The 12,661-nt window shown below is 36.2% G+C and overlaps 1 protein-coding gene across 1 annotated transcript in view; it reads right to left on the reverse strand.

Annotated features, from left to right (window-relative positions):
• The window catches only part of LOC145670269 (protein O-mannosyl-transferase TMTC2-like), a 226,183-nt gene that overhangs the window by 43,917 nt on the left and 169,605 nt on the right, over window positions 1-12,661 (reverse strand). The window contains exon 8 of the mRNA XM_081738695.1: window positions 8,004-8,088. Within this exon, the coding sequence (XP_081594821.1) occupies window positions 8,004-8,088 (85 nt within the window). The remainder of the gene's footprint in view (window positions 1-8,003; window positions 8,089-12,661) is intronic.

Genomic DNA, 12,661 nt, shown 5'->3' on the forward strand with positions numbered 1-12,661 from the left:
ACTTTCTTCATTCCACTAATTTTCCCATCATCATCAATTCGGGGTGGGTCAAAGTTGCCTAAAGGTCTTAAAAATAAAATCAAAAAAGCTCACAAGGCAAGGACAAATAGTTTACAAGATAATATATTTCCACTGTTAGTTGTCTGAGGCTTCTCAACCCTGGCTTTTTTTTTTTAACATTCTGAAACATTGAAATTTGTTTCACCAGTTTCAATAGACGAATATACAGTAAATTGCTCATAGGTACGTCGAAGATGAAGACACTAATGTCAAATAATGTTTACACGACAAGCAAAGTTCGATGTAAAGGTGTCACCATCCCCGACACTACCGTATACTATCAGCCCACTTGCTCTATAGTGTCTCTCTCTCTCTCTCTCTCTCCCTATATATATATATATATATATATATATATATAGGGAGAGAGAGAGAGAGAGATGTGTGTACACTTTGATTTCATATATTCCAGCCTTTAGGTTTCACAGTGTTAACCACACCAATCCAAAAACTACTTGTTGCAATTAGATTTGTTGCAATTATTTTTTAAAAAAAAGCTCGGAACCAAATAATTTTATTGAGTAATAAAAAGTATTTGATTGAAATTTTATGTTACTGCACAGTAAGCTCTACTTAAAGTGCCATAGTAATGGGAGCTGAACGACACATCGGACGAAAGAATGTTTGGGGCCAGTCTTCACCTCTATGGTACAAATCTGTTCCCATAACAGCGGTGTGTGTGCCACTATATGGTGGTTGCCCGGTTTGTGTAACAAACTCATGACAGTACAGCCAGATTAGCTAGTGGTCTAAAAAAAGTTGATTTTTGGGTGGCCATTTTGGATTAAAGTTTCTTATATTGTCGTGATCTATTCGCAATCATACAACGTAACTTACATCTTCATACCAAGCCGAGCGGTCTGCGGTGATAGGCCATCGGCTTGAAGGACCCGAGTTGAGTCCCGGAAGGGTCATGTGTATGGATTTTAACAGCATTTGTTTTTTCGTATTATGTCAGGGGGCGAAATCGTACGTAATAAAAGGATTTCAGTCTGAAAAAATTGGAGAGAATATCCTCCCCAGGATACTTTCACGGGAGTAAGGAATTAGTAAAAATATAGGATATACATTTTATAGCAGGTTTAAATATATGGTTTGGGTATCCTATTTCTTTTCTGTTAATTATGTTCTTCAATGTTTGAATTTTGATCATTCTCATGATATTTTCTGCTTTCAACAGAGTTCCATGAATATTATACCAAATGTTCTTTACACTCTGTAAGAAACCATTTCTGAAGATAATTCAGGTCCTAATGAATATTATTCACTAGGAAAGGGAAGTATTCCCCTCCTCACAACATGAAAGCAAAGGGCAATTTCTTACTCTGGTCAGATCAAACATTTCCGCGTAAAAAAACGAAGGGCCCCCTGTAAAACCTCTTCAACTCCAGTGTTATTGTTAGTATCATAAATTTGCTGAAAGCAAACAATTTAAAGGGTTCGTCGATAATATCTTTGCTTTCTTTGTCCTTCGCACGCCTTCCAAACGAAGAGGTGAATGTCACAACATGACTGCTGTATAATAAGCGAGCGATTGGTAAAATGGTAAAAGTGTGTTTTTATGTGTATGTGTGTGTGTGTGTGAGAGAGAGAGAGAGAGAGAGAGAGAGAGAAAAAACAAAATTTTATTTGCAAGATGACATACTTCAATTGCCGTTTTCGGTTCATTTCGGTTCATATAGCAAAAAGAATACCGCCACCAGAGAATAAAGACAAGTGCAGTCTGTTCTGTTCTCTTCCGCCATCTCAGCCAGAACTTTCAACTACAGCCTGTAATGAGTGTAGACCTTACCCAGTTTTCAAATTGAATAGATGGTGGTGGTAGTTCGGTTTCTTGACCTTGTAAAAATCTTCCCTGTCTTTGATTTTGTTTGTCATCATTCCAGCCAGAAATGAAAAAAAAAAAGAGAATTCCTCAGTTTACAGCGAGGGGAATTGGGGACAAGACATTAAGGGTGATATTCCTGGAAGCTCATGTATCACGATTGTTTCATTCAATAGACAGAGGACACTTTTCTATGAAGGCTTTTCAACATGTTTTCTCACAAAGGGGATTTTCCTTTTGCAATCAATATGACCACTGGCAATTTCAATCTTGGCCATTCCCGCCAGCATTTTCATTTTCGAGACAAGACAAGTAGTCTGTCTCGTCTCGTGTCTCGTCTAAAATGGTTCTGTCTAGTCTCGTGGCAACACTAATACTTACCTTATATTTATGAAAAAATGAGTGTATTTCGGGCTGGATGTACGCTATATTTTTGAAAACTATTGAACGTATACTCACCAAAATTTCTAGCAATACATCACTGTTCTTGTGATGGGTGAACAAAATTGTTCCTTTCATTCGTAAGCCCTTATTTCTTATTAAAGAACACTTTCTTGCTTTAAGCACATGAGAAAGCAATATATCATATTCTTATTCCTTTATAATAAGCAATATAATTTATTTAGTTAAGTCTTCCTAAAAGCCATAGTTACTTGTGTTTTATCAATTTCAGTAAATTGAAATGAAAATAAAATCTTCCAGTATGCCATTAAACCACGATTAGGAGTCTGGACCTCTAGTTCTAAACAGTCTCGTCGAGAAGAAATAGTTTTAACTTGACTGCGTATTGGACACAGTCATTTGATGCATACATATCTTTTACGTGGCGTTGCAGCTCTAGAATGTGTCTTTTGTGGAGACCTTTTATCTATTCGTCATCTTCTTGCCGATTGCCCCGCTTTGGCTCGGCATCGACGACATTACAAGCATCCGGAAGACCTGCCCTTGGTGCTTGGTGACGACATTCGTTTTCTTCATGGACTGTTGCTATTTTTAGATGAGCTTCAGGTTTTGCATGCAATTTAATTTTAAGCCGTGTGTAGATGTTTTTCTTGTATTTTAGTTAACTTATACCTAGTTTTATTATTGTTTCTTTGGTCTTTGGTTTGTTTTTATGATTAAGTCATGTCAACGCATGGGTGCAAAGACACCTCATTGTTGGCGCACCCAAAACATCTTTCTAATGGCTCGTCCTACGCCTATGCCGGCTAGGTTAAAGGAAACGGTGATAATGAAAATAAATACAATCGTGGAATGAATAAAGTGGGAGGAAACGGGAGAACTCCGAGAAAATCCATAAAAAGCGTGTTTGTCCATCATAAAATCAACTTGGTGCTAGCTGGGATCGAACCAGAGACTACGCACTATAGGTAAGCACTTTACCATTGAACCACTGTGCACCACAATTTTAGTAAGTTTCTGTACTATTTAACTATATACTAATTCTTACAATGAAACTTCTCTTATAATATACATGAAACATATATTCTAAAAGAAATATATATATATATATATATATATATATATATATATATATATATATATATATATATATATTAAGTAGCTGCTTAAGCAAAGAAGGTCGTTCATTGATTTTCAAGATCGATATAAGTCTTTGTCAATAAAACTAGTCCTATTCTTCAGTAAATCAGTCACTAATAAGTCGAATACAGTCATTAACATTCAGATGCTCAAACAAAATGTTAGGCACTTTTCACGATTTTAACAAAACGTCAATCGAAAAGTGCTTATAGGTAAGTTGAAGAAAATCGAGCAGCCCACCGATTGTGAATTACGGTCAGTCATTCGGTTCCTAACAACAAGAAACGTGACAGTGTGTAAGAATGGATTCGATGGTTCAAGGAAAGTCAGGAAAACGCCAATGACGTGAAACACAATACCTGATCAAATCTTTTGGTTGGGAGGAATCCGATCATCCGTCATACAGTCCAAACCTTACACCTAAAGACTATCATTTCTTAGTCCATCTAAAGATCTTTCTGGATGGCAAACATTTAGACACTGATGAAGAAGTGAAAACGACACTAAATAAATGGCTATCGTCACAGGCGGTAGAGTTCTTTGAGGAAAGAGTCCAAAAACTCGTTGTTAATTGAGATAAACGTTTAAGCCGGCAAGTTACGTTGGAAAAAATAGAGAATTGTTTATGAAGTAAGAAAATATATGTGTTTAATTATGTTTGTTTCGTTTTTATTACAAAATGAATTTTAATTAAAAGTAAGTCTCATGTACATATAACAGATGACCATAAGGATCCTGCTGTGCAATGTTTATTTTGTGTATTCTGTGAAACCATTATGACGCGTCCGACATTGTAAGAGTTGTTACATTGATATATCACCACAAAAAGTTAAACGAAGAATCAAAATATATGTTTTTATTTTCTAGTCAACTATTGCTGTATCAGTAGCATCATTTCAGGTTTCGCCTAGGGGAGCAAGATCGCCTAGGGGGAGCAAGATCGCCTAGGGGCAGCAAGAAAAAATTATTTTAATTTTTTAAATATGTTTTCGTAGAATAGAAACTGCGGTATTATTCAACTTAGGAGAGAAGTTGAATATTGCTAATATCTTTTTCATATTTATTTCGCTTCAAATTTAAGTATCCATCAAGAATGTATAAGGAAAACGCATTAAACAGATATTCTCTAACTTTCATTAGCATTCCTCTCGAAATCGTTTTAATGTGATATATCACTACCTTACCCCGAGCCCATCTTAAGTGAACAATATGTAAGGAAAGCCTAGGAGCAACATTGTGCAATGCTAAAGTTCTTAACGCTAAATTTACCTTTTTTTTTTTTTTTTTTACATCTATTCAGTAACTTAGCTTTAAATTTATTCAACTTTGAACTTTATTAGTAGAAGAAATGTGAGACTTTCCTTTAAAATATCATTTTCCGAGAAGAAAAGGAAACTGTTATATATATATATATATATATATATATATATATATATATATATATATATATATATATATAACACTCTTTTTAGAAACTTTATTCTTTTTTTTATCTCGAAACCAACCAAATCTTATTCCGAGCGTTTCATTTAAAACTTCCTTACATTAACGTTTGCTTATCTCATTTATTGATATTTGAATATATAACTAAAGTTCTTGTCCAATCACCAGAATGGTTGATGAAGATAATCAGACACTCGGATTTATGGATTTGCAAAGCATATGAAAACTCCTTTTCCACAATGTATACCATACAAGTGTTTAGCACCCCTTTAATATAACAAGATTAATGCCTGTAGTAATTGTACTAAAAAGAAACGATTTGCGCGCGATGTGACAGTAACCAAACCTTACCCTTATGGGAAACAAAAATGAGTGTTAGGTCTGTGCGCGAGAAAGGGGAAGAACTAGAATCTAGTTACCGTTTTGTTGTAGTAACAGCTACGAGCTCTGTAACTTGTATATATATGTATATGTGCATGAATTGCATCTGGAAAATTGATGACGCATGGTTATCGCAATGAACACGTCATCGCTGGTGCATTGCGGGTAAAGAACGAAGAGCACGGGGAGGACCATTAATTTCCTTTTGCAATAATTGACTTGACTGAAAAACATTTGGTATTCATTTGCCCCAATAGATCTTTCACATGGGAGAACAGGCAGAAGCAACTTATATTACGCGACAACATTTGACACACAAACACAATCACCCAAGTTGTGGGAGACTTTAATTGTAAATGGATGAAATGTGTGTATTGTTTGTAGCTGGAAACAAATTTGCAACATTAAGTACTTTATCCATAACACAATGACCAGAAGGGGAAACTTCATCTTCGAACTTAATTAACGCTAACGAAGGCAAGAACGTGCTTAGTTTTCATGTTAATAGTAAATGTGCTCCCAACATTGAAAAAGGAGTCTGTACGGTTGTAGACTATAAATCTTGGATTGATTAAGCAATTTAAGCACCGCGTGATGTTGGAAAAATAGGATGTCTCTGGTTAATAGGCTCAAAATCATGTATAAGATACCAAACATTGAAAAAAGAAAGGAGAAGAAGAGCTCGACAAAAGGATTGTAGAAACAATTTGGAAATTTTTCATATTCAAGCCGAACTTTGAAACAAGTAATTTCCAGGAACTATTGAACATGTTGAGGCAAATAAATGAGAAAATAAGCTACGTTCGTCGTAAAGAATAAACTATTTTGTATTTCTTAAACTTCTATACAACTTTTTTTGGTTTATTTTCACTAATAAACTTTTCCATAAAGGCCATCTAACTGCAATTTCTCTTTCTACTGATTCTTTACGTATATTTTCTTAGTTTGTCATTTTCCTGAATTCAAGAGTTGTACTATAACAAGCTTTTAAATCAATCGCCCAAGTTTTCAAATGGTTCTACCTAGAAATACGGATAAATATTGAAAGGCATCATTGCTTTTATAGATATCCTATCGTTTTGACCCTGTAAATTGGTAACACTCTGTGCATAAAAATTGAACTAAAAATATTTTTCCTAGCTGACAAATGGACATTTTTTTCAAAGTACATATATTTGCATGCTATTTGTCTGCACCTCAACTTCACTCCACTTTACATGACTCTTTAACTTCCGAACTTCAACCTAGTGCTTTTCATACGAGTGAGTGAAATTGAAGTTGGAGCTCAACATCAATCATTTTCTGTTATCGACACAATCCTAACTATCAATTTTAGAGTTAAAGGAGTGTTCAATCTATTGATGACATGCTAGACTCTCTTGTAGAATGTTGCCCTATTGGGCCATAGTGCTTCCATTAGACGGACATTTACTAAATTGTGTTATTTGTACAGTTAATCGCGTAACTGACAATTTATAAATAGATACTATATTGCAATATGACGAGCTTTATTTTTAGAAATTATTGCAAAAGCCAAAATGCATTTATAAGTTCGGTTGAGCAAATTTAAAAGTAAAATTATCTATACAGTCAAATTCTTCACCCATGGTAAGTATGATATCGATTTTCCCGAGTTCTTGAAACAATTTTCCTCATTCTGAAAGTATTTGAACAGCTTGGCCAACTGGTTACGTTATAAATACAGAGAAATTCTTTCTCCAATGTAAGTTATGATACCTATTCTGTCAAGTTCTTGAAATAAATTTCCTTATTCTGAAAGAATTTTAAGAATTTGGTCAACTGGTTACAAAAGATCCACTTTAAAGCAAAAATCATTTTGTTGCAATTGCTTGCACTTTTTTTTTTTTTTTTCAATTTCAACTCTACTTAAGAGATACTCTGGGAGGTTGATATGACGCTGCTTTCCCTCATGCAGTGAAACCCGGGTTGTTGGAATTTTTTGTATATGTAAATGCTACCGCCTACCAATGTGCAAAATTTCGTATTTCCATTTAGTCGTGAAGATAATATTTTCAACGGAGTCTGGGAAAAAGTAACTTAAATGTGTACTACAGTTGCTCAAACGGGAGAACCCAGAGAAAACCCACGCACACAGTTTGTTCACCAGGAAGTTCACTGGGTGCGAGCTGAGATCGAACCAAGGACCCCATGCACCAGAGGTGAACGCTCTACCACTGAGCCCCCGCGGCCCCATAACTGAATTAAGAAAACGGAAGAACTGTATTTGGAATAATATTACTTCTGTGAATCCACAAATACTGCAGAAGACATGGACAGTGATTGAACTCAAGATCGGAATTCTCGTGCATTACACAGAGCTCATAAATAGCTATTCAGAGCTATTATTCCTCCCATTAAAGCTAAGAGTATTTGACTTAAAAATGTATTTTTTTCTCCAGCTACTCATGACCATAACACATTTTCAAATCTGTCAGCCCACTCCGGACTTTCTGTTTTGTAATAAATCATTTTGAGTGTAGAATATTATTCATAAATCATTTTATTTTAGCTTATTTAATAGGAACAATATTTTTAGACATACTAAGAACTCAAAAAAAAAAAAAAAAAAAAGAGTGGATAACTACTAAATAATTTGACATCCCTTAAATCAATATATGTAATGGCTCTGACAATTCTTGTAGAGAACGACAATAAATAGTCTATAATAACGTAATAATTTGTAATTTGAAAAGTATACATTTAATGGTAATGAAGCCACGGAAAAAGTACTTACCATAATGCCTTAAAACACTTGGGTCATCAGGTGCAATTCTTAAAGCCTTCTGATACCAAAGCTCAGCTTCATGTAATCTTGTTTTCTGAAACAGGAAGGGACAATTAAGTTTTTCCGTATTTGCAATACTATTCTCAAATCATCATACACGCTACGAAATGAATAAAATGATTTGTCAATTACAAGGTGTGTGAGAAAAATAATGAGACTGGCAACACTGTGGGCGATCTGGCAACGTTGTGTCTACCGGCCTGCACTAGACCGGTTTGTTTATCCCTTCCATTTCCTCAGTCCGAGTTACAATTCCGTACAGCTAACGCATTATTTTTGGCAGCGCCATCAGTGAAGTTGTGTTTTTGTTGTCTGTTACAGAAATGGAGCATCGGAATTTTGAGCAACGTTGTGAAATAAAATTTTTGTGTTAAACGTGGTGAATCCCCAAGCGTGACTTTTTAAAAGTTGAAACAGGCCTATGGGGAACATTGCTTATCAAGAGCACAAGTTTTCCGCTAGCACAAATCATTTTTGAAAGGCCGAGAACACGTTGAAGATGAATTTCGCTCAGCGAGATCTTCAACTGCAAAAACTGACGAAAACGTTGAACATGTGAGGGATCTTGTGAGATCAGACCGTAGTATAACGATAAGGATAATGAGTGAACAGTTAAATTTAAATACTTTCAACGTACATCAAATTTTGACAGACGATTTGAACATGCGAAAGATTTGTGCCAAAAGGGTGCCGAAAAACCTCACAATCCAACAGGAGGATAATCGAAAAAAACGTGTGCGTTGATCTTCTTCAGAGGATTGCCAATGACCAAGAATTATTCAATTGTGTGATCACAGGTGATGAATCCTGGATATTTGAGTACGATCCTGAAACAAAGCGGCAAAGCGAAGAGTGGCACACTCCGTTATCTCCTCTGCCGAAGAAATCTCGAATGAGCAAATCAAAGATCAAAACAATGCTGACTTTTTGTTTTGTTTTTGTTTTTTGTTTTTTGACAGTAAGGGTATCGTGCACAAAGAATTTGTTCCACCAGGACAAACTGTCAACCAAGTGTTTTATAAAAGTATCCTTGAAAGGCTCAGGAAAAGAGTGATTCATGTGGGACCAGACATTACAGACAAGTGGATGCTTCATCATGACAATGCCTCGTGTTACACGGCCATTTCCACCAGTGGATGTTTGACCTCAAAACGCATTACTGTTGTTCCTCAATCCCCCTATTCACCTGATTTGAGTCCTTGTGACTTTTTCCATTTCCCGAAATTGAATCATGTCCTAAAGGGACGTCAGTTTGGAACTCTCGAAAACATTCAAAAGACTGTGACCGACCAGTTAAAAGCCATACCAGTTGAAGACTTTCAGCGCTGCTACCAAGAGTGGGAACTATTTTGAAGGAGATAACATTGTCGTTTAAAAAACATAAAAACTTTAGTTAGTATAAAATCAGTCTCATTACTTTTCTAACACACCTCGTAGTTTTCTTTGGGGGCACATAATCATAGCAATGAAGGAACGTTCCTTATATAAGAACTATTTAGTAAGCTTCAAACACAACACATACTTGTGTAATCCATATTCATAAGCTTCAATAGCTAAAGTTGACCTACATTTGCAAAGGGGATATTAAGGAAGGCAAGCTGATTTCAGGGAAAGAGCTTGCTTATGTATTGAAGCTACAACTCTAAACTCTTACATCTGAAAAAGTTTGATTTCAGCAGGTCTTGTTTTAAACGCTGTAAAAAGCAATATCAGTCAATCGTGAATATGGGTATAGAGCACATTGATAGCACGATTGAGTTATCAATTGTGGAAAGTTAGACTAAATCACTAAGACTGATGACATAAATGCAAAACATACGAAAAGCAGAATATAATAATGAGTAATGACATTTATAAGTGGAACTTATTATATTCCAAAAGAATAACCATAAATGGAAAAAAGACGCTTTTAAAGGAGGTAAAATATATTAGACACAGTAGTTGTGAATTGTGTTTTATTACATATGTTCATAATTTCTTATATTTTGCATCATAAACGAAAGCGTGTATCATAAGACTAAATATTATGTAGCAGGCACACTTATATTGCTAAGCTGTATAAGCTAATACAAGACTTACACAATTCTGGCTATTTGATTTGATTTGATTTTGAGTTTAGAGTCTCTTTCAGCAGCGAACCTATATGTGACGTAGACCTACAGATTAATGTGGAATCCAACCCACATACACTCCCTCGGGAATCGAATCCAGATCCCCCACGACAAAGGCGTGTACGCTAATCGCTTAACCACGAGGGAACTCATTTTTGACTGTTAGTAACACTGGTCTATATATAAAAACTTTTTTGCTGACTTAAATATTTAAAATAATCTTTTATAAATCGAGGTCACTGATTCTAGTTAAGTAGTTAGCTTTCTCGTGTCACGTCAGAAGCTTTAGCAATTTAATTATACGCGTACTTATGTTTGTGACAGTAGTTTCATATGTATTTCTTATTTTTCCTAACAATAAGTATGAAATTCGGTCTTTCTGCCTTAACGCTTAACTAATTACGTAGCAAAGAGAATAGAAAACCACTTTTAGTTACCTAACTACACAATTGGAAGTTTTATGCTCCAGATTAATTAGAAGTTTTCATTACACTGATTTTCTCGATACTGGATATTTCATTGATAGAAAGTTTAAGCGATTTCGATAAATTCTTCAATTTCCTTCACAAGCACACACATTTAACATCTGATGTCTGTACTTATGCAAAATTATTGCACACACAACAGAATATATACTTAGGCATAATCTTTCGTTTCTTTGATTTTCTGGATTAGCTGACTTCGGTAACCAAGAAATTCTGTCGCTTTTTCACCCACCACCTTCGGACATCGATATGTCACCTAAGACTACCTGGAAGGTCAAAAATAGTCCCCACCAATATCGACGACCTTCTGCCAACGTTCTGGAAGGATATGGATTCCATTGCGATAGAACTTGCTGGGATGTGAAGCGAAACAGGTATCAAGTGCATTTTGCACCTCTACTAGGGATTTGAACTGGCGTCCAATAAGGTTACTGTCCAAAAATTGTACAGGTGATAATCTGACTTTGCAATGGCCGGGGGTATGGCAGATGTAATAGTGTTTCCCATTCAAGGCGTAGAATGATTCCCGGGATATCCCAGCCACGTGGGACTTGGCGTTGTCATGTAACAGGGCACCTCTGCGATTCAGAAGTACTGGCTCCAGAGTTTTGATTTTTCTTGAACACGGATCAACTGCTGACAGTACACAGTTTCATTGATGCTCTGATCAGATGGTAGCAGTTCCCGATGCGCAATGCCACCAAACACACAGGAGAACCTTCTTCTGGTGCCGTGCTGGTTTCGGCTTTTGGGACCGGTTCATGGGATGTTAACCAATGATGAGGTGCCGTGCAGCTTCGTACAAGACCCACTTCTCATCACGTCAACACCCTGTCCACACATGGCTCCTTCCTCAGACGAGACACAAAGAAATACAGGTGTTTACTCGCGTTACCTTGTGACCGGGAGTCAAATTATGTGGGACCCATCGACTCAACTTGTAGTGGTCCCTGAGTTGATGGAGGTGTTGCTGAATGGTTTCTTCACTCACACAGAATTGTAGTCAAAGTTTCTGACATGTCTGACCACTGTTCACCTCAATTGCTGCCGCGCCTTCGAGTATTTCGTCACCGTCCTTAAACCTTTAAACCACCGCTGCACTGTCCGTGTAGTCACGACACCCTTACCAAAGGTCTGACACATCTTCCACCCCGCTGCAGCGGCGTTTGAAACCAGTTTGAACTCGTACAGCATACACACCTTTATGACGCTCTGTGGAGGTTCCATGTTCACTCTGTCCGTACACAAGTTCATGGTGTAAGTGAACTGCCACAATCAGGTAGAATGTTGGATGTACTCGCACCAACAACTGACCTTCGCCTTATATCCACTCTCATTCAACAATGTGTGAGGGCTAATGGAACACAGACCTCCACAGAAAACGATAGAACTTTCTTGGTTACCTTTACATAAAGGAGAAAATGTGACTTGTCAACATAAAGGCAATACTACAATAGCCAGAAACATAAAATTTGAACAAGAAACTCCCTTGCCAGAGAAACAAGTGATAAGAAATGGTATTTTAAATATGCGTCCTAAGGAAGGTTAAAGAAGGTTCAAGTCATTTTTCCAAGAATGAAGTATCTCGCACTAGGAAGATAAAACTTATTGTGTGAGCTTATCATTAAGAATAACTGAACATGTATTTAAGCAATTTTAGAAAATTTTACTAGTAAATAGGGAAAAGGAAGCATATTTTTCTGACAAATGTCGACTCTTTGTTATAAAACTGCAAAACATGAGGATTCACTCAAGTTAGAGGTGTGTAATTCGGTATTTAAACTCTGAATTAAAAATGAGAGAATATGTGTTTCTACCATTCCGCTGCTAATGGAAAAATGGAACAATTTCTATAAAATTCAATTTTCTGGTTCTTGATACAAAATCTTGATATGAGTATTCGTTTTAGTTGGAGGTAAGAAGTGGTGCACATTTTTTTTTCATTTAAATTAATCGAAAACATGTTTCAGCATTTTCAAAACTTCGGCTCCTAAAAGGGACAATTTACCAC

Source organism: Thermobia domestica, chromosome 14 (genome assembly GCF_964235325.1).
Source record: "Thermobia domestica chromosome 14, izTheDome1.hap1.1, whole genome shotgun sequence".
In the NCBI taxonomy this organism is placed as follows: Eukaryota; Metazoa; Arthropoda; class Insecta; order Zygentoma; family Lepismatidae; genus Thermobia; species Thermobia domestica.